General features: G+C 41.7%; 1 protein-coding gene across 4 annotated transcripts in view; it reads left to right on the top strand.

Annotated features, from left to right (window-relative positions):
- The window catches only part of FAAH (fatty acid amide hydrolase), a 249441-nt gene that overhangs the window by 52443 nt on the left and 173880 nt on the right, over window positions 1-23118 (top strand). For all 4 annotated transcript variants that reach the window (XM_087667692.1, XM_087667693.1, XM_087667691.1 and 1 more), the window contains 9 exons: window positions 16639-16699; window positions 17035-17210; window positions 17297-17426; window positions 17502-17579; window positions 19356-19503; window positions 19686-19798; window positions 19910-19985; window positions 20062-20133; window positions 22961-23012. In XM_087667692.1, coding sequence (XP_087523818.1) covers window positions 16639-16699; window positions 17035-17210; window positions 17297-17426; window positions 17502-17579; window positions 19356-19503; window positions 19686-19798; window positions 19910-19985; window positions 20062-20133; window positions 22961-23012 — 906 coding nt within the window. The remainder of the gene's footprint in view (window positions 1-16638; window positions 16700-17034; window positions 17211-17296; window positions 17427-17501; window positions 17580-19355; window positions 19504-19685; window positions 19799-19909; window positions 19986-20061; window positions 20134-22960; window positions 23013-23118) is intronic.

Below are 23118 nucleotides of genomic sequence, written 5' to 3'. Positions count from 1 at the left end.
CAAGGAAAAGGCCAATGTGGCCTCCAGTGTAGTCATAGAGGAGCTTTCAGATACAAAGGCTGATGTATTATGTACAATTGATTATGATGCCCTTGTATGTTACATGCATGATATGTAGATTACCAAGGCTGATGTGATTGATGTACTTTTGTCAGTTGATTCAGGAATTCCGTGATATCTTTGCCTGGAGTTATGATGAGTTGAGAGGCATTCCTCCTAGTCTTGCTGTTCATACAATCCCGTTGGAGGAGGGCAGTCGTCCTGTATGGCAGAAAGTAAGGCGTATGCCTTTCGAATTGAGGGACGGCCTGTTTGAAGAGTTACAGAAGCTTCGAGAAGCGGGTTTGATTTTTCCTGTGCAACACACGGAATGGTGTTCGCCAGTTGTGATTAGAAAAAAGAAGAATAATCAAATCCGATTATGTGTAGATTTTAGGGAGCTGAATAAGCAGATAGTTAAGGACTACTACCCGTTGCCATTTATTGACCAGATTTTGGATCAATTAGCGGGTAGGGAGATATATTCGTTTATGGATTGCTTTGCAGGATACAACCAAATGGCAATTGCAGAAGAGGACAAGTTGAAAACAACTTTCATTACTGTATTTGGTACTTTTGCGTACCATGTGATGGCCTTTGGTTTATGCAATGTGCCTGGTTCGTGGAAACGAACAGCAGATAAGACATTCGGTGACATATCCCCTGAAGAGTTGAAGGTGTTTATTGATGACTTAGGGGCTGCCACCTTGAGAGAAAGGCAGTTGATCATTCTAAGAAAATGCTTTGAGCGCTGTAGACAATTTTGCATCGCCCTAAACCCATGGGATATAGCAATGAGAGCAAAGGCTACAGACTCTATGATCCCGTTACTAAGAAGGTTTTTGTCTGCAGGGATGTTGTTTTTGATGAAAAATCAGAATTATCCTTGGCTGGTTTGGACACATATCAGGCTGCCTGTGATGTTTTTGAAGGGCTGCTGCCCATTACTTTTGGTGATTCAGCTGGAGGTTCACAAAATGAACCTAATGTTCAGCCAGCTGCTCCTATTGAAAGTGCAGAAATTCAGCCATTGGCTGATCAGAATATTCAGCATCATGCTGAAACAGAAATTCAGCAAGAGCTTGCACACATCCAGGATGCTAGATGGTATTTGCAGACTATGCAAGATAGTCCTTTGGATGCACCCATGGCTGGTCGTACTAGAAGGCAAGCTCGTTTGCATGATTCAGCACATACTATGGAGTTTATTATGGCAGCAAGTACTTTTGATAATGAAGAGCCTGAATGTTATGAGGATGCACAACACAGTGTGCATTGGAAGGCAGCCATGCAAGCTGAATTAGATTCTATTACTAAGAATCAAACTTGGGATTTGGTGTCCTTGCCATTTGGGAAGAAAGCCATTGGAACAAAATGGGTCTACAAATTGAAAAGAAAAGCAGATGGATCCATTGATAAATACAAGGCACGGCTGGTAGCTAAAGGCTACGCACAGAAAAAGGGCATTGATTATGAGGAGACATTTGCTCCTACTTCCCGTATGACGACCATTAGGTCTATGATTGCTTTGGCTGCACATTATGGTTGGACAGTCCATCAGCTGGATATCAAGACTGCATTTTTACATGGGGAACTTCAGGAGAAAGTTTATGTACAGCAGCCCATTGGTTTTGCAGTTGAAGGCTCAGAACATTTGGTATGCAAGCTCCAAAAGGCACTATATGGTTTAAAACAAGCTCCTAGAGCTTGGTATGAAAAGATAGATGCTTTCTTGCTTGGTCAGGGGTTTCTAAACAATTCATCTGAGTCTACTCGTTACGTATGTAAAGAAGGGGGATCTATGCTGATTTTATGTCTTTATGTTGATGACCTTTTGCTCACTGGAATACATGCTGATCAGATTTCAGCATTCAAACAAAATTTGCAGCAAACTTTTGACATGTCTGACTTGGGAGTTTTGCATTACTACTTGGGCATCCAGTTCATACATAATGCTCGAGGTATTGGGTTATCACAGTCACGGTATATTGGGCAGCTTCTTGAGAAATTTGGCTTACAGGATTGCAAGCCAGTTACTACTCCCATGGAACCTGGACTGAAATTGTCATTACATGATGACAGTGATTTGTTTGATATACATACATATGCTCCTGCAGTTGGATGTCTTATCTATCTATGCAATACTAGGCCGGACATACAGTTTGCAGTTTCAGCCTTAAGCAGGTATATGCATCAGCCACGTATGTCACATTGGCAAGCTGTCAAGCGTGTTTTCCGCTACTTGTGCAGGGTACTCGTTCTCTTGTGTTGCTTTATGCCAAGGGGGGACCACTGCATTTACATGCTTACAGTGATTCTGATTGGGCTGGTGATTATGATACACGTCACTCTACTAGTGGCAATTGTTTCTTTCTTGGCACTTCTTGCATTTCTTGGCTTAGCAAGAAACAATCCACTGTTGCCACATCGTCATGTGAAGCTGAATACAAGGCAGCTTTCACCACCACAGTTGAATGCGTATGGCTTAGACGCTTGCTAGCTGATTTGGATGTATCTGTTACTGAGCCTACTCCTTTGTTCACTGACAGTCAGAGTGCCATTGCAGTGGCAGGGAACCCAGTGTTTCATGCTCGCACGAAACCCATTGAGATTCACTATCACTTTGTCAGAGAGAGGCTACATGTAGGTGATATCAGCCTTGTCTATTGTCCTACCACCAGTAATGTGGCAGACATCTTCACCAAAGCTCTTCCTCGTGACAAATTTGAAGCATTTCGCGATGCTTTAATTTTGATATCCTTTGGTGGCAGATGATCCTTGTACTCTTGATCACTCTTCACTCCAGGGGGGTTTGTTGGGTATTTTACTCATGCCTTACTTACGCCTACGCTCATATGGGAGTGTCGGTGATCAGTAGGACACTGGGGCACTTTTTACTCTCGGTAGGAGAGGTTTTTTCCCCCAGACTTATGGTCTTATTATCGTATGTACTTATGTGCTTATGTTACACACATTTAGGCAGTTAGTGTGTGTCGGGTGTGAACACCCCCCTACAACCCTAAGGTTTAAGGGTTGTACTTTGTACTTTCAGATTACACTCATTCAGTCAATTCTCTTGGGTGTCGTGCTTCAACTCTGTCTCTCTCACTCTCACACTGTCTACTGAATCTGGCTGTACCTCGATCCTCTGCTCTCACACAAATGGGTTTACAAAGTAAAGACAGTTGATGGGAAACCTAAGTACAAGGCAAGATTGGTTGCCAAAGGGTATGCATAGAAGGAAGGGATTGACTTCCAAGAGGTCTTCTCATTTGTTGTGAAGATGACTACTCTACGTGTTCTTTTTGCTCTCACTGTTGTGTTGGACTTAGAGTTGTACCAAATGGACGTAAAAACAACTTTTTTGCATGGTGATATTGATGAGGAAATCTACATGAAACAACCCGAGGGTTTTATAGTTCCTAGAAAAGAGTAGATGGTGTGTAAAATGAAACACAACTTATATGGGCTGAAGCAAGCACCACAGCAGTGGTACAAAAAGTTTGACACCTTTATGCTCTCTCATGGGTTTACGCGCAGCCATCCAGATCATTGTTGGTATATGAAAAGGATACAGATGGCAGCCCCATCATACTTGTTTTGTATGTGGATGATATATTGCTAGTTGGGAAAAGAAAGACTAGCTTGGATGCTCTCAAAGATTAGCTGAAATCAGCCTTCTCCATGAAAGATTTGGGGAATGTAGAGCATATTTTTGGCATGAGGATTCATAGGGAAATAATGCATAAATTGCTGTTTTTATCTCAAGAAAAGTACATTGAAAAGGTATTGGACAGATTTAGCATGGTTGAAGCTAGGTCTTTTGGGGTGCCCTTACCTCCATACCTTAAGCTTAGTAAAGCCAACAGCCCAAAAGATGACGTGGAAGCCAATGCTATGAAGGGAGTCCCTTATGCACAAGCTTGTGGCTCTCTTATATGTGCTATGGTTACTACTTGTCCAGACATTGATCATGCAACGGGAGTTGTTAGCAGGTTTATGTCAAATCCTGGCAAAACACATTGGGAGGTTGTTAAGTGTATTCTTCGATACCTAAAGGGTACACAAAGAAAGTGTATTTGCTATGGGCAGGGTGCACTTAGTTTGCAGGGTTATTGTGATACAGACATGGTAGGTGACTTGGACACTCGTAGGTCCACTAGCGGGTATGTCTTTACAGTTGGTGGTGGGGTCGTTTCTTGGTGTTCTAGGTTGCAGAACATCGCAGCAATGAGTACTTACTGAAGCTGATTACATATCAACTACTGAAGCTTCTAAGAAAGCTATATGGTTGAGCAGACTTGCAGAGGATCTCGGCATGTCTGTGGGTACTGCAGTGTTGGGATGTGATAGCCAGAGTGTTGTGTATCTGGCTAAGAATGCCATGTATCATGCACGTTCAAAGCATATAGATGTGCGATATCACTTTATTAGACAAATTTTGGAAGATGGTCTAATTACATTGACCAAGATCAAAACAACTACCTTGCAGATGTTCTCAGCATAAGTCTAAGCAAGGCTCGGCATGAGCATTACATACGACTAGTGGGAGTTGGTTAGAGGTTCACTTCAAACCTTTAAGTGGGAGGTTGTTGGGATAAAGGCCCTTTATTCACCTCCGTGTATAGTACACATATATTATTTAGTTGTACACGTGAATGCACCTTTACGTGCCCTAAGTATAAATATATCTTATTCTTTATGTATCAACACATTGTTGATACACCCAAATCAAATCGTACTCTCTCTCTCTCTCTCTCTCTCTCTCTCTGAGTCATTCTCACTTGCCTGCTCACTCCTCAAGCTACTACTCACTCTTGCAGTTAAGCTCCAACATATGTCACAAGCGGAGTTATGGCATGCTCGCATGGGGCATGTAAACTATGGTAGCTTGATGCTTATGTAGCATACATAGATGCTTGATGGTTTATCTCCCTTGGAGAGACCTCTTAAATATATATGCGAGGGATGCATTTTGGGGAAAATGCATCGTTTTTTCGTTTTCCCGTGATGTTGCTTTTAGAGCAATTGCCAGATTATGAATTGTGCACTCAGATGTATGTGGCCCTATGTAGACAAAGTCATTGGGTGGTTGTTCAAAGGCAAGAGTTATAAGAAGTTACACTTGTTAGAGTCTAGGTGGATTTTGGTGTTAGTTTGCTCCTAGGACCATTAATTGGCCATTAAGTGTCAGTGGTGACACTAGGGACTAGGCATTAATTAATGGATTAATGCTTGTCCAAGGGTCAATTAATAAATGGGACCACTTTGGGTTGCAAATGGCTTAGCCAATTAATTTTTGGATGGGTAAGGTCAATTTTCTGGGCATGGATTAAGGGCTGAATTAATTTTCAGAAATAATTAATTCTGAATTAATTAAATGATTGGAAATTGCTGAAAATGGATTAAGAAAGCTGCCACTTGACAAAACTTTCCTATGCAATTGGGGGAAAGGTTAAATAGGGTTGAAGGGAGAGGGAAATGTCGTTTTTTCATTTTGGAGCTGTTGGACTGTTGCTGCCAGCTTTTGGGGCCATTTCTCAGCCATTGGAGACCATTTTGGTGATGGAGATTGCATATTCTTGACCTTGGGAAGCTGGCAATTGCTGTTGATGCACTTTCTCCTAAAGATCACAGTCTTTGATGCTCCTATTGTTGTAGGTGCATCCGTTTGGGGTTGGTACAATAGGGCAGCAGCTGATTTGATCAGTTCTTTGCGACAAATCTCAGAATTTTCTCTCTCTACAGCATTCTCTCATCTCCTTCAGCCTATGCTTAGCCATTCTCAGCAATTCTTAGCCACTCGGAGGAGATCTCAGCCATCTTTGGTGGGCTGATCTGTAATTTCTGCAGTAAACCCTAATTTACAGCAGAAGTTAGGGTTTAGCACCCACCTTGGGATTCGTGCCAGAGATTGAAGGCTCAAGGGACTGAAATCAGCAGTTGATAATTGAAGATTATCAAGGGATTTTAGGAGCCAGCCCATCCCGAACTGATTTGGGGCAGCATTTGGCCAGCCAAGGGTCAAATTGGAGAAGAAGTCTTGGGTGAATCAAGGGGCAAATGACGCAAAAGGCTTGCTGGTCATTTATGACATCAAGAGCAATTGGTTAGCAGGAGGAGATTGAAGAATCTTGAGTTGTACTCTTTCCAATTGAATGAAAGCTAAAGAAATACTGCAAGGGGGCCAATTTTGGGGCCAACGGGTTGTCTACTGTCCAAGAATGTTATGGTAAAGTGTGTATTTCATTTTATGTGCATTTATTTATTGCTGTAATTAACTCTTAAATCAGGTTATCACCACCCATTCCAAGAATGAAGGCTAGTTTCACAGTTACTATTTTTTCACTTTCATTAATGACTTTACTCACTTTTGTTGGGTCTACTCTTTAGTGAAAAAGTTAGAAGTGTATGATGCATTTTTGGCTTTTGCAGCACTTGTTGAAAATCACTCTAGCTGCAAGGTTAAGACTCTTTGTTCGGAATGAGGGGGGAATACATGTCTTTTATACTGAATTCTTTTTTGAAGCAAAAAGGCTTTGTTCATCAGTACACTACTGCTGATACTCCAAAGCAGGATGGGGTTGCTGAGAGGAAGAGTCGGTCACTCATGGAGATGGCGAGATGTATACTGAAAGCAAAGAGTTTACCACACAGTTTTTGGATGGAAGCAGTTATGTGTGCTTGCTATGTTTTGAATAGGTGCGCCATCAAGGCATTAAATAATTTAATGCCTTTTGAGGCTTGGAACAGTGGAAACCTTGTATTGGATATTTTCGTACTTTTGGGTGTCTTGCATATGCACACATTCCCAAGGTACTCAGAAAGAAGTTGGATAACAACGTTGTTAAATGGATTTTTGTGGGGTACAACATTGAGAGCAAAGGATATAGATTATATGATCTTGTCTTTAAGAAGGTATTTGTTAGTAGGGATGTGGTTTTTGATGAAAAATCAGAGTTATCCCTTGCTGGTTTTGATACATGTTAGGCTGCCAATGATGTGTTTGAAGGGCTGTGGTTCATTTCTTTCGGTGATATAACTAGAGTTTCAACACGTGTACTTATGTTCATCCAACTGCTCCATTTGGTAATGAAGAAAATCAGCCCATGGCTGATTTGAATATTCAGCAAGGTGCTGAATTTGAAATTCGGTAAGAGCTTGTACACAGTTAGGAGGCTAGGCAAATGCCTAGATGGTATTTGCAGATCATAAAAGATAGTCGTTTGGATGCTCCTATTGCTGGTCGTACTAGAAGGAAAGCTTGTATGCATGATAGTGCACATACCATGGAGTTCATTATGGTGGCACATACACTTGATGATAAGGAGCGTGAATCTTTTGAGGATGCACAACGTAGTGTGTATTGGATAGCATCAATGCAAGCTGAGTTTGATTCCATCATAAAGAATTAAACATGGGATTTAGTGTCCTTGCGTGTTGGGAAGAAAGCCATTGGTACAAAGTGTTAAGCTAAAATATGCATTACTTGCTGATTAGCCTCTTAAACAGCCCCAAAACACATTAAAAATGCACTTTTAGAGTAAAACCCGAAAACAGGGAGTGGTTCGAGAGAGTTTAGTGGAAACCCTAATTTTTGGGGTGCCCTTCCACATCTATAAATAGATAGGCTGCCCTCATTCAGCTATCATCCTTGTTTGTAGGTTACACCAGCCCACGCACCCTTTGCTGCTGTTGGCGGCCAGTTTCCAGCCTGCAGTCCACCCATCTGTTGTCCAGCCATCATTGACTGCAGCCACATTATTTCAGCTTGCCCATTGCTGTAGGCGACAGCTCTTAGCTGCTGGCAACTGCTCCAGACTGTCCCAGACTGCTGTTCAGCCTGCTGTCCATCATCTCTAGGGTCAGCCAGCCTGCGTTTTCAGCATTGCATGCCCTGACACTCTTAAACACTGTTGCAGCGTGCTGTTTACAGCAGACTATGCACAGTTTCCAACTTACGATCGGTGGTACGCTCTTGCGTTTACCAGTTTCCAGCCTCCAGACTGCTGCATTTTGGTGACTAGCTTGCTGCCATTCACTATTTAGCACTCCTACACTCTGACTAGTGGTCACAGACTTGGGATCTGTCTTCGGAGGACGTCACACTCCGACATTGCTTTGCCCTTGAGCACATTGTACACTCTTACATTCATTTACAGCATTCATTCACTTCAGAATTGTGTTCTCTCTCTCCCTTCTTCTGTTTGTGTTTGTCTTTTGAGTTTTGCGTTTAGGGTTTGAGTTTTTGAGTTTTGCGTTTAGGATTTGAGTTTTGCTCTTTGTGTCTGTGTTTGTCTCTTTGTGTTTCTGTCGTGGTCGTACACTCTGTGTGTCCTCAGTGTAAATCCTAGCAGTTTCCTTTACATGGTATCAGAGCCGGTGCTCTTATAAAGAGTATCCTGTGGATATATTGTGGGGAGCTAGTATTTGTGCGAGGCACACAATACGACTTGTAAGCGAATTACAATGTCCTAGACACCTTATTCTCCAGTTCCTATGATGTTTTATCAGGCTTCTTCATCATTGGAGGCCCTGAGATGGCATTATGGACTCCGTGAGGAGGACGACACTCCACCTTCACTAGATTTCACTAACATGATAGAGGAGGGCTTTGAGGAGTACTATCGCAACAAGTATGGTGATGTTTACACCCCTCCTACTAGTTTTGCTACCACATCCGGACCGGTTGGTGAGGCTGCTCACCTCTCTGATCATGGAGGATATATGGCATTCGGAATGTCTGGCGATCCATCTTCATCATCAGCCAGGTCTAATGTCAGGTTTGTACAATTCTTTTGTGTTGTATGAATCAAAATCCTCGCTTGTTTCTTCTTTTGAGGTACAGGATCCGGATGGGTTTGCGTATGTGAGCTTTAATAGAGGGGGCTCACGAAGCAGACGAAATTCAGGTACATCTACAACTTCTGTTTCATTTGAGCATATTACACACACTTCTCACTTCCCTCCCATCCCACCCTCTTCTATATTACACCTCTCATTATCTTTCCAAACCTTGGATTACACTCCACATCTGCATCACACACCCTAGGGGTTGGATCTTCCATCTCCGCTCCTAGCACCTTTTCCTTCTCCACCCCATTCTCTACCTCTTTGACCCATGGTACTTCGTTAGGGGGAATGCCACCCTTTGACACAATGCCTCTCACCTTTCAGCACATGAGCATACCCATAACTCCTGGGACGACTGTGATGGGCATCCCCCTCACTATCCCCAGCTTTACATCTCCCATGACCACTCATACACAGGGGTTTCCATCCTCAGCTTATGGTGTGTCTTCACACTCTCCTTGGGTTACACCTACGCAGGGATTTCCATCTTTTGCTCACCGTATTTACGTCTCATCTCCTTGGGTTCCTCATGTGGCTACCATGCCCATGCCTAGTCAACCCATCCCTGCCTATGGATCCACCTTGCACACTACATGCATGCCTAGTGGGCACTCTGGGGTCCATTCCCAAGTGTACTCCACTCCCCCATCCTACCCACACTACACGTTTCCACACTATCCATCTCCGAGCACTACCACTCTTGCTGCAACGGCCAAGAATGCCTTCATAGATAAGACACGTTATAACGGGTCAAATTTTACCAATTGATCTAATTTCATGCAACAAGTTGAGTCTCAGGGTCTTTGGGACCTCGTTATTGATCTAAAGTCTCTGCCAGATCCTCGACTAGCTCACCGTGATTACATTCGTCAATGGAGAGTCCGCAATGCCACAACCAATGTTGAGCTGATGCAGGGATTTCTTCCTGAGTTTCACTCTCAGTTGCAGCACTTCCCGCTTGCGTCAAAGCGTTGGAGTCACCTTCTCGACCGCTATGTGGCTCGTGATTGTACTCGGCGCATTAATCTCGACTTTGAGCTTCAAGAGTTCTCTATTAAGAAAGGGGATGATTTGAAAGTCAAGCTGGTTGAATATAGGTGGTTACTTACCGAGTTCGCTACGACTGGCTCTCCAAAGTTAGATGACGATCAGGTTACATTCTTTTTGAATAAGTTTCTCGACAAGTACTTCAATTTCATTCAACACATCATCTCCCAACCTAGATTGCCAACCTTCTACGAGTTTGAGTGCCAAGTCTTGCATTATGCGAGGTTGCATGATCAAGTCCACAAAAAATCCTCATCACAGTCTTATTCAAAACAGAGGGGGTTGGTTGCCTTTTCTTCGGGAGAGACAACCACTAGTGGCAAGAACTCACTAGATACGAAGGCAAGCCAATCAAAGGGTGACTCCTCTTCCTCAGATGGAACCAAAGAATCTAGACCTATCTGGCAGCAACTCCCTAAGAAAAACCAGTTTTGCACACATTGCCAGAGAGCAGGCCATGTGGACGAGGAGTGTCGCTTCAAGGCCCAAGGTCTTCCACCTAAAAAACCTCAGCAGACCGTTGTGACTGCACAGTCGAGTGGAACTACACCCTCCGCTCCTGCTTTATTTGCTCCTTCAGCACCTGTTGTTGCTGCTATTGGACATGTGGCACGAGTATAGCCTCAGCGGCCCATCTCTTTCACTACCCTTGAGGGATTGGTTGATTGGTCTGTAGGTTCTGATCCTGTTGCACTTCATGCATCCATCTCACCTTCCTCTCCACCTTGTTAGGCGTTCCCTTGGTAGAGTCCTACTACTGGATATATGCGATGGTAGCCACCTTCTTCGACTCGCATGCCTCTAGGTCCTTTCGGATACCCTAGGTCAGTCTAGCATTCATTTTTCGCACTCTTAGAGTCGGGCCCATAGGATTCATTATTCTTAGTTTTTTTATTTTTTTTGTCTTCCGTTACATTTATTCACACACATACACATTCATTGCATTTATTTTGAGTTAGATTTTCTTTCTGTTCTGTTTTGCTTTGGAGCATCTCACCACTAACCTCTGTGTTTGTAGGTTCTCATCTCTTTTGTAGGGTTTTATCTTTTAGTGTAGGGCTAACTTGTAGATTGCTTTGGTCCTCCTTGGGCTAGAGACATGGGGATGCGCATCATTCCTTTCATGGTTTCATCATCCTAGGAGTGCTTGCTCTTCTTCTAGCATGGTGATTTCCCCTCCCGAGGTGGATCGTGCAACATCTCTCTCGATGCGATCATGGCGGTGACTTCTACCATGCTCTTCTAGAGGGGTGCTTCATCCACTTCATCTTCTTTCATTCCTTATGGTTCTCGGCACCATATGAAGATCGACATCAGGCTCCTTTACCTTCTTTGGCATCTATATCCAGGTTGAGAGGGGGTTCCTACCCTTCTCGGTATTCTACAGGCTTCAGCACTTTGTCTTCGATATCAGCTTTTTCCCCCTGTTGTACCTTACCGTTTGCATTGCATGATTACATCATCCTTGTACTAGGACATTGGGGCAAGTGAACAATTTTCCCACGAGGGACACTATCCAAGTGGCACCTGCTGCATGAGCATTCTTCAGCATGTAGCATACTTTGCATCTCATTGTGCAGAGCATTACTTGCACGGATCCTAAGCTGTTTCCACTGGCGGCTGTTGTTTTCACACTACCATTTTTCTTCATTACATGGAGACCTCATGACCTATTTTTCCTCGTCATCGACACCTTGAGTGGATGGGTTAGCTTGTACCATTTTGTGATGTGTTGGGTGTACTCTCTTTACTTTCATCTTCTGGGTCACTTTTACTCAATCGGCTGGATCCCATCAAATTTACTTCACTTATTTTAAAAAAAAATGAAATCCATGTAGTTCCATCTGCCTTTGTAGGGCTTGGTAGGCCACTAGGCAGCCGACGTGCACCCTTTGTCCGATGCCCTGTCCTCTCTAGGGTGACTACTTGGATTCCCGTGGTAAGATAACCATCGCCTTTGTAGTCTTGGTAGGCCATTGGGCAGCCGATGTGCACCCTTTGTCCGATGCCTTGGGTGCTTTGGGGTGGGACGCCTTGGGGTATATTAACATTACAATGGCTGGCCTAACCTTTTAGCTCAGTTTTGGGCTTGAGAGGGAGTGTTGAGCTAAAATATGCATTACTTGCTGATTAGCCTCTTAAACAGCCCCAAAACACACTATAACTGCTCTTTTAGAGTAAAACCCTAAAATAGGGAGCGGTTCGAGAGAGTTAGTGGAAACCTTAAATTTCGGGGCGCCCTTCCACATCTATAAATTGACAAGCTGTCCCCATTCAACTATCATCCTTGTTTGTATGTTACACCAGCCCACACACCCTCTGCTGCTGTTGGTGCCCAGTTTTCAACTTGCAGCCTGCCTCCATTTGCTGTCCAGCCATAATGAACCGCAGCCACATTATCTTCAGCCTGTCCATTGCTGTAGGCGACAGCTCTCAGCTACTGGCGACTGCTCCAGATTGTCCCAGACTGCTGTTCAGCCTGCTGTCCATGATCTCCAGGGTCAGCCAGCCTGCGTTTTCAGCATTGCAGGCCCTGACACTCTCAAAAACTCAAACCCTAAACGCAAAACTCAAAACTCAAACATAGAAACTCAAACAAAAACAGAAGAAGGGAGAGAGAGAACACAACTCTGAAGTGAATGAATGCTGTAAATGAATGTAAGAGTACACAGTGTGCTCAAGGGCAGAGCAATGTCGGAGTGTGACATCCACCAAAGATGGATCCCAAGTCTGTGACCACCAGTCGGAGTGTTGAATAGTGAATGGGAGCAGACTGGTCACCAAAATGGAGCAGTCTAGAGGCTGGAAACTGGGTTTAGGGTTTGAGTTTTTTCTGTGTCTGTGTCTCTCTCTTTGTGTTTCTGTCGTGGTCATATACTCTGTGTGTCCTGAGTGCAAACCCTAGCAGTTTATTTCACACAAAGTGGGTCTATAAGCTGAAAATAAATGCAGATGGATCCATTGATAAATATAAGGCCAGGCTTGTGGCTAAAGGCTATACACAAAAGAAAGGGATTGACTATGAGGAGACATTTGCTCCTACATCCGGCATGACTACCATTAGGTCTATGGTTGCTTTGCCTGCCCATTATGGATGGATTGTGCATCAGCTTGATAATGCATTTTTACATGAGGAACTTCAAGAAGAAGTGTATGTACAGTAGCCCATTGGTTTTGTAGTTGTGGGATTGGAACACTTGGTGTGCAAGCTAAAAAAGGTTTTATATGGTTTGAAGTAAGCTCCTTGAGCTTGGTATGCAAAGATTGATGCCTTTTTACTAAGCCAAGGGTTCATAAACAGCTCATCAGAGTCTATCCTTTATGAATGTAAAGAGGGGGGATACTTACTGATCATATGTCTATATGTTGATGACCTTTTGCTTACAGGGACACATGTTGATCAGATTCCAGCATTCAAACAAAATTTTCAGCAAACTTTTGAGATGTTTGATTTGGGGCCTTTGTATTATTACTTGGATATTGAGTTCATTATTGATGCTAGAGGCATTGGATTGTCACAGTCTAGATACATTGGTAAACTTCTTGAGAGGTTTGGCTTATAGGATTGCAAGCTAGTTTGTACACCAATGGAACCTCGAGTAAAGCTGTCATTGCATAATTATAGTGACTTGTTTGATATCGATACATATGCTCCAGTAGTTGGATGTCTTATTTACTTATGGAACATAAAACGAGACATATAGTTTGCAGTTTCAGCCTTGATTTGTACACCAATGGAACCTCGAGTAAAGCTGTCATTGCATAATTATAGTGACTTGTTTGATATCCATACATATGCTCCAGTAGTTGGATGCCTTATTTACTTATGGAACATAAAACGAGACATATAGTTTGCAGTTTCAGCCTTGAGCAGATATATGCATTAGCCACGTATGTCACATTAGCAAGCTATCAAGTGTGTTTTCCGTTACTTGCAAGGTACTAGGACTCTTGGATTGCTTTATGCCAAGGGGGGACTACTGCATTTATATGCTTACAATGATTCTGATTGGGCTGGTGATTATGATTCTCGTCACTCCACTAGTGGTAATTGTTTCTTTCTTGGCTCATCTTGCATCTCTTGGCTTAGCAAGAAACAATCCACTGTTGTCACATCGTCATGTGAAGCTGAATACAAGGCAGCTTTAACTACGACAATTGAATGCGTATGGATTAGCCACTATCACTTTGTTAGAGAGAGGTTACATGCAAGTAATATCAACTTTGTCTACTGTCCTACCACCAGTAATGTGGTAGACATCTTCACCGAAGCTCTTTCTTGTGACAAATTTGAAGCATTTTGCAATGCTTTAAATTTGATCTCCTTTGGTGGATGGCCCTTGTATCTTGATCACTCTTTACTCTAGGGGGTTTTGTTGGGTTTGACTCATGCTTACGCTCATAGAGGAGTGTTGGTGATCCTCAGTAGGACATTGGGGCACTTTTTACTCTCCTTATGAGAGGTTTTTTGCCCTAGATTTATTTCCCTTTATTTTCATATGCCTATGTTACACAGTTTGGGCAGTTATTGTATTTTACACTCTTCAGGTTTGAACACCCTCTTTGAACCCTAAGGTTTAAGGGTTCTACTTTGTACTTGCACTTTACAGTCTGGAGATCATTGCATTGGATGTGGTGCTATTACACTCTCTTCACTCTCAATTGTACTTGTAGCTGAGCTTGAGCTTCGATCCTTATGCATTTTCTCACCTCTCACAGGAACTGAAGAACTATTGCTAATTAGAGTATGCCTATGTATCGGATGCATATGGACAATGCCGTTTGGAAAAGGAGTCCTTTGGCACGAAGCACCATTGTTCACAATCCACTCTTGAGTTTGTGGGGGCCATCAACATTGGATTACTAGGATCTTGTGAAGAAGACACAATAGTCTCCAAGTGTAAAAATGTTGTTGAAGAAGGAGCAGCTACTACTCCTAAGTCCTTTGTAGTCTTCTTTCTTTCTTGGTGTCCTTATCTTTATCAAGGTAATCTTTCTTCCAGTGACTTGTCTTACCATTGATGTGGTAAGTAGACTCCTTGTCTTTCTTGTTCTTGTCTTCTTTCTTTTGCTTTTGCTTCTCCTTCTTTTGGGAAGCCTCACCTATAAGAACCTCATATTTTTGGGAATTTGTACCATTGAGTTGTTTCTCTTGGTCCAAGACCATAGGAATCAACTCTTCCCATTTAAGGGTCTCCATCATTTTTTAAGGCATCAAGGCAGAGTAGAAGGTGCTAGAGTAAGGGGGCAACTGTGATAACAAAGCAATTGCCATATCCTCGGAGGAGATCAGTTTGCCAACATTGTGAACTTGCATTTGTAGTATTCAAAGCTTATTCACATGCTCTTGCATGGAAACAAACTTCCTTGGATTCAAACTCTACATTTGCACCTCCAAAGAGACCCTCTTGAAATATGGACTATCACAATTGGAGTACATGGAAGAAATAAGAAAGAACAGATGTAGCTTCAACTTGTCCTAGTGGGCTTGTACCTTCGACAACTTCGCCTTCTCTAAAGAGGAAAGTTTGGAAAGATCCTAGGTCAATGGATGTCAATAGTCTTTGTCACAAGTACTGTCAAATTACAAGACTCCAAGATTGTAAGCATCATCACTCGCCAAATGTGGTGATTCTCCCCATCCAGCTTTTGATACTATGGAAGAGCTGGTAAGATGGGGACCTTTCGGTCCATAGTTGCTTGGAACTCCACATTGATTTTGGATGACATGGCTCTTGAATGACCTGTACAAAAAAGGGGTAGACCGATTCCAAATAGGCAGTCTGCACTACTTCTTCACATGCCTTAACCGCCGAAGGTGATTAAAAAACAAAACCTGCTGTAAAAGGCTGAAAACACAGCCATTTCTCCTTCTTTGACAGCAAAACCTGCAAAAACAGCAAACTTCCTTCCTTTCCATGCGTCTTCGCTTGCTAGGCTGTTAGAGCATGCTGTAGAGAGAAATTTTAGAGTTTCATGGCAAGGAAGGCTAAAAAACTTCCTATCATGAGATGGAGTTTTGGGCACCCTTCTGGCTACCACGATAGCTGTCTTTCCTCATAGATCTTCCAGCTAAGGTGCTTTATCTTCTTATACTTCTACCACATCAGGCTCTTGGCAACTTGGTTGATTTCAGCTCCTCCTATCAGATTTAGGAAAGCTTCCTTTTCTTCTCTGTCTTCTACAAGGCTAAGGTGCTTTATCTTCTTATACCTCTACCACATCAGGCTCTTGGCAACTTGGTTGATTTCAGCTCCTCCTATCAGATTTAGGCAAGCTTCCCTTTCTTCTCTTTCTTCTACAAGGTTAGGGCTTTCAGATTTCTGCATGATCCATGAAAAATTGTGACAGTAGTACTTCTATGCAGTGTTTTCTTGATATTAAATGCTTTAGACTTGATGGTTTTGTAAATATGCCAGGTTATTAACTTTTTGTGGCGAAACTTCTGGAGTACTTGGATAAATCAGCAGCTTTTTAATTTCTATATTATCACTTCCTTGGAGTTCTAGGTGAATGACAGGATATTTTCTTTTGATTGTTCACATGCTTTTCCTTAAGCTAAGTAAATGGGTTTCAAACTAGACTCTAACAAAATAATAACATGAGGAAAGAATAGGTAGACTGACTGCAAGCTACCTTAAGTTTCTATCAATGGACACATAGCAAAATTTCAAAGTGATGTTGCAAATTTTAATGCAGAAGCTCACCCAAACAGTTATTCCGGATGCACCAATGTTTGCTCCTCAATTTCCACCACAAGGTAATCAGCATATCCACTAGTTTGTCCATTGAGAGAGAGAGTGCCATTTAGTTTTGAGAGTGAAAAATGTCGCACCAACCCTGGTCATCAGGATATCCTCCCCAGATGGGTTCAATCAGCAAGATATAACTGGAAGTCTTCAATAAGGAAGGCACTTAAAAGAGTTCATCCTTGCTTTTCACCCTTTATATGCATGCACTAAGTTTAATACCAATGGAATGTGTCACTTTGTTGGTTCATTATTTTCCCTTCTCTAACAATCTCAGTTTGAATCTACTTCTCTTTATCCTGTCAAAGCATCACTTATTCTATAATCTGTACTATGTTCCTTACAGCTATTGAACCTTTTGTACAAGTTGCTGAGGAGAGTGAATCACCTGCTTCTCACTTGGACGTAGCTTTGAAATGTCTTCCCCCTATTGTAGTTGAGAGATCTGGCATGCCTTTTCAGTATTGGCGCATTCGAGACTATGCAGATGCTTATCGCAAAGGATCAATTACTCCTTCAGAGGTGCGTAGTTGTTAAACCACTGAAAAAGCTTAAATAAATTGTTTAAGTCTTCACAAATGAAGATATAAACTAAGAGAGGTTTTCAGGTAGCAAAACACCTAATTGCAGCTGTTGAAGACTCCCAGAGTAGAGAACTTCCTTTGTCTCTTTTTATCTCGTTTGATGCAAAGGTTGTTAAACAGCAAGCTGATGCATCGACTAATCGCTTTGCTGAAGGTTTGTAGTCTGGGCTTCTAGGACACTTCAGTTATCAAGAAGATTTTCTGATGAGTGTTGTGGATGGAACTGCAGGAAGACCTCTGTCTATTTTGGATGGAATTTTTATGGCTGTCAAAGATGAAATTGACTGCCTGCCTTATGGTTCTCGAGGTATGTTTCTAAGATGGGTATATGGCAGACAGATATCTCAGAGAAAAATATGTCAGTCTCTGAGTACTGAATTTTCAAAGCTGCAATCTGCATTCTTATAACACAAGCTCTACGGTCTATGGAATAATGAAATTTAAGTAGCTCTCTTCCTTGAGGATTCTTCAAGTTTTTTCAGGCTGATGTCATATGTTTGAGTAGCAAAACAATTGGTTGCATCTTTAATCTTTTCAAAAGTTGACCTGTGACAAAGTTGTATTCAAGCATAAACAAACATGGAAAATCTACACATATAAACAATAATTACTTCGAATTCTTGGCGACTATGATCCCAGGTGTGAAATAATAGTTCAGTTTAACTTCTATTCAGAACCTGAGGAAGAGCTTGTGCATATGATTTCCAAAATATGAGGTCTCTATCCATGACTTTTAGCATGCCCATTTCTTTTCACCTGGATTTTTGACGTCTCTGAGATTTCCGTGACTTTGACCATTTTATAAAATGTTGCTCTTGTCATGGACTCTTTCAGTGCTAGTTTTGTGCTTTGGTTTGATTGGTGTAGATTGTGTGGCTCACATACATTCTACCTCTATGTGGGATGCTGAGGGTAATATCTTACTCCTTTTGTACTTCATATCCTTGTAGCTTGACAACTTTTAGACATGTGATGGTACACATTGAGTCCAATAGTAACCAAAAAACACGTTTTGTCTTGGTGAAATGCAAAACCTTGAAACATGTGAAACGTTTTGTTTTGTTGCATGAAAAGGGTTGTGAAACGAAAAAAATTTTGTGAAATGAAAATTAAAAAAATAAGTTTTCCTTTATTAAAAAGAACATGGGGGACTGTTTTTCTTTTACAATGAGCATTTTTAAAACCCTCCTTGTGTGCCCAATCACCTCCTCCAACTTTTCATACTTCGTTTTGTTTTGTGAAACAAGGCCACAAAACGAAAAAGGTTTTTGAAGAGTTTCTTTTATTAAAAGAACATGCTGGCTATTTTTCTATTACAACCCACCTTTTTTAATGTCCTCCTTGCACACCCCGTCACATCTTCCTCCTCCATCTCTTCCTGATCTTCATCCTCCACCTCTTCCACACACTTCTCCACCTTCCCCTCTACCTTGGGCCTCTTATTGCAAGCGAAAATGCCACCTCACAATGTTTTCACTCATGAAGATCAGTTTCTACTTTCGCTTTACATTAGGTATTATATGGATGTTGTAGCCTATACATTTGAATTGTAAGTCATTAATGCTAATTTCTAAATCAGTAGGTGAAATGGATGTTTTGGTTTTAGGCTTTTAACTTCTGACTCTAAGATCTAGTTGGATTATACATTTTTATTTTATGGATATGTTTTCTTCCTCTAAAAATGCTATTTATGGATCTATTTTTATTCATCTATTTTAATGATTATAAATAATATTTTTCGAAACCTCAAAACCTCAAGGTACTAACAAAATGAATTGCAAAACGAAACCTTGAAACCTTGAAGCACAAAATAGGACGAAATGTTTCTGGTGAATATGATTGACATACCCAAAAATACATACTCAAATAGCATTTGAATAGAAGTAAGGCATGTATGCTTATGAATACTCTTGGCTGTATGTCTAAAAATATGAAAAAACTCTTAACATTGACATGATGATCTTGTTCTGTTTCTGGAGATCCTTATTTGGAACATCGTCTTTAAAAAGTGAAAAATAGCTGACCAGTTACTGCAGTGACCCAGGCTTACAGGAAGGAAAAACAAGTTTATGATTTATTCCAGGTGGCACTACCTGGTTTCATAAAGTTCGAGAGGTGAAAAATGATGCGATATGTGTTGCAAGGTTGCGAGAGTGTGGAGTTGTATTTGTTGGTAAGACAAACCAGCATGAACTTGGCTCTGGGACAACTGGCAATAATCCACACTATGGGTATGGCCCATTTTGCTGCAGCTTATGCCTGAGAAACTCTTTAATATTTTCACTTTGCCTACCTAATGTGAGAAAACCCATGATCTCTAGTATAATATTTGCAAGAAATAGGCATGTAAATGTTTTAGTCATGGCTTACTTCTATGATGTACTGATTGTGTTCCTGTTTTGGCTTGCATCAGAACAACCAGAAATCCTCATGATCCAAAGCGGTACACTGGAGGTTCTTCGGCAGGATCGGCTGCATTAGTTGCATGTGGACTCTGTCCTGCTGCTTTAGGGACAGATGGTGGTGGTATGAGCAGGAATCTTATCTTTATTTGGCATTAAGATTTATTGTTCTTATTGCATATTTTGGAGTATGAGAGGTCTGTCTGACACTCATGAATACACACTGAGCTTTCAGGATCTGTTCGTATACCATCTGCCCTTTGTGGTGTTGTTGGTTTGAAAACAACTCATGGTCGAACTTCCACTGAAGGGTGAGCTTGAGAGAGAGGCATTTTTAGATATTTAATATGTTTTCCTGAGAGCTGCTTTCAAAATGTTGTGTCACAGAGTGCTGGAGCTTGGTTGGACAGTGGAGGTTGTTACACCTATGGCAGGGACAGTAGAAGATGCAACGCTTGTGTAAGGTCCTATGGGCATAAATAGGCTTATTGTTCTCCTTCATTTCTGTGTTAATTGTCTCTGATATTCAAAATTCACCTTATTCTGACAATATTTTGTGCCAAGAAAGGACTTAATCTGATTATATCAAAACTCAAAGTTTTAACAGCAAATATACTGGCTTAATTTCTCAAAACCCTTCAAGGGGGAATAGATACAAACAGCCATTGTGGCTTGGCCTAATTCCATGTGGGGGACTTCCTCTCTTGGCTGGACTAAGGGTTGGTGGCTGCATTGGAGCAACTTTGCCTGGAAATCCAATCATTTTGGGAATGCTTTTACACTTTTATTTGAGAATGTGAAGTTTGGGTCTAGCCATTAGAAGCCAAATGGAGCCATCACCTTCTAGGACACTTTGTCACCTAGCACACCAACTACGTACTGGCAAGTTTTACCCACACCTCCTTGCAGTCGGAGTTTAACAAGGTTCCTTGTGCAATAGCCTTTGGGAGTCCCAATTACCAGGACGAGCTTGAAACCTGACCCTTGATAATTTGGTACCCTTGGGAGAATCTGCCAACACCTCAGTTACTGAAGGCCTAGGCCTAGAAGAAATCCGAATGGTGACCCTTAGGTGAACTTTCTTGGCAAATCACCTGATTCGCAAGCAATGCTGGCTGAAGTTTATTAATATCTCAGGACAGGGGGAAGTATATAGAAAGAGCTAAGCTTCTCGTTCAAATAAAACTACAAGCAAAGTTGGTTTGTGTCATAAAATAAAGCAATGAAGTTTATGCACCTTGAGAGAGCGGTTTATAGTGCACGCTCAAGTTGCTGTTGCACAGGGAAGAGCATTTTCTTTTAAAAAAGCGGGTGGGATGGACTATTTAAGGAGAAGTGAAACAGGCAAAGTGGGTAGTTCTATCACAAGAGGTTGTGGGTTATTACATGCTACGTGGGGGTGGGGTTGGAGACGGGGCAAGGGAGGTTACATCATTAATGAGGTAGAGACGAGTATTGGTACAAGGAGTGTGCCCACATGGAAGATGCAAAGGAATATGTTCTGTTTAACCTCCAGCAATTATCACATTGCTCTTGGTTCTCTTTTATAAGGATATCACATCACTGGAAAATGATAGTGCCTTTCAGAATTTGTCACTGATTCCGTTGCTCATTAGCTTACATCTGCCAAAATGCTTTCACTTCTAATTTCAAAATCAGTTACTGCATTATGGTTGCTCACTAACACCCTATCTTATCTTTGCAAAGGCTATGGGTGATGTTTTGAAAGCTAGAGTGAATATGCTGGAGTCTGAGCTTCCTTTTCAACTAGCTCAAGTGCTGCTGATGCTGAGAATGCTGTGATATGATGTTATAAATGTAGAGGGTGACTGGATAATTGGAGAGGTTCAATTTGTAGTTGTGATATTTTCTTCAACCACTAAATCTAGCATTGATTAGCATAAATCATTGGTTTCATTATAGATCTAGATTCATCATGCCTATTCTAACTGAAAGAGAACATGTTTGATTCATCAATCCTTGCCTGAACTGAAGCAACCCCCCTCCTCTCTCCTCCCTTCCTTGGGTTTCTCCATTCAAGCAAAATCTTCCATTTTGAAAATTTTAGAACAAATCAACAAAATTGCTAAATAGAAAGGGGCCAAGTTTACCTTGCCACAATATTGGCCCCCCTGTAGCCTAGGATACAAGATTGGGCCAACCAAAGGATTGCAGAACTTTCTACACATACCTTTTTTCTGGGGCTGATTGGGTGGTTGTGGCTTTTGTTTGCCGTACCCAATTGGGTAGTCCAAATTGCTATCGTTTGTTGTGTGGGTGCTTGTCATGGGGGACTTGGTGGCAGTGGGTTGGTACAAAGGCAACAGGAGATTTTTCTCCTCTGAAAAAAAAAAAGCAACAGAAGGGTACTTGCCATAGGTACCCTACACAAAGCCTAGGCCCAAAGACACCAAAGCATTGTGTTTGGTATTGTGTCAAAGGCGTTGTGTGAGAGGTGCTTGTAGGGTCCGTTGCTGAGCTGTGCTGCATATAGATATTAGAATCCATCTCTTGGGAAATTTTTGTAGGGCTTGTGTTAGTTTAGGTTGGGACCTTCTCTATGAGGGTGCTATGCAATGTGATTCTTGTGCTTTGATTGGGCAAAGAGTATCTGCCAACTAGACAATGTTTGGAGCCCTTAACATATGCTTTGAGGTTTGGGAGATCATTGTGGAGCTTAAGGAGGTGACATACCTTGAAGGCCTAGTGTCAGCTTGATTTAAGATAGTGAGACAAAGACCTCAGTGGCAACTATTTTAGCTAAGCTTTGGAGCTTTATCATTGACTCCTGTAGAAGCATTGGGAATAGTGTATAGGGGGGTTTGGGCTATTGCTAATGGCTAGTTTTTTTATTCTTAGGGGAGGGAAATCTTGTTCTTATCACATGCACAATGGTAGCCCCCATTGGATCTAGATCCTCCTACTTTGGCTTCTTTTCCAATTTGTCTTGAGAGGCGTCGTGTATGATAGTATTTTCCTCTAGCATACTATTGAGCTCACTCTATGCAGCTCTAGTCATTCTGCGGAGCCCTTTTGCTATCTTCTTCTCTGCATAGGCCTAGAATCATGCCATTTTTCCTTTGTTTCTAATCTAAAATTTTTGACTTCTTCTAGTACATATTTGTCAAATGAAATTTCCAAGGACCTTGAAAAGTATTTTTCTGTATTTAAGCATAAACTTGCTTTGCATGTGTGATGTAGCTGGTGCAATCTTTCAGTTGCAATAGTCATATGGGTCGTTAACTGCTATTCGTTTGATATTTTATGTTTCTCTTTTCCAATTTAGGTACGCAGCAATGCTAGGCTCTCGTCCAAATGATGTTACGGTTTCTAAACCGGTGAGAATGGGATAACACTGAACAGCTTCAAGTGTGTTAAACTGAGCAAATAATTACCTGTATTCCCTATGTCTATTGTCATGTGAAAATGTAAGATGCGGATGAA

The sequence above is a fragment of the Lygodium microphyllum genome, chromosome 26, assembly GCF_053477565.2.
Source record: "Lygodium microphyllum isolate KBCC chromosome 26, Lygodium_microphyllum_v1.1.10, whole genome shotgun sequence".
In the NCBI taxonomy this organism is placed as follows: domain Eukaryota; kingdom Viridiplantae; phylum Streptophyta; class Polypodiopsida; order Schizaeales; family Lygodiaceae; genus Lygodium; species Lygodium microphyllum.
This window is presented reverse-complemented; position numbering and strand designations above follow the sequence as displayed.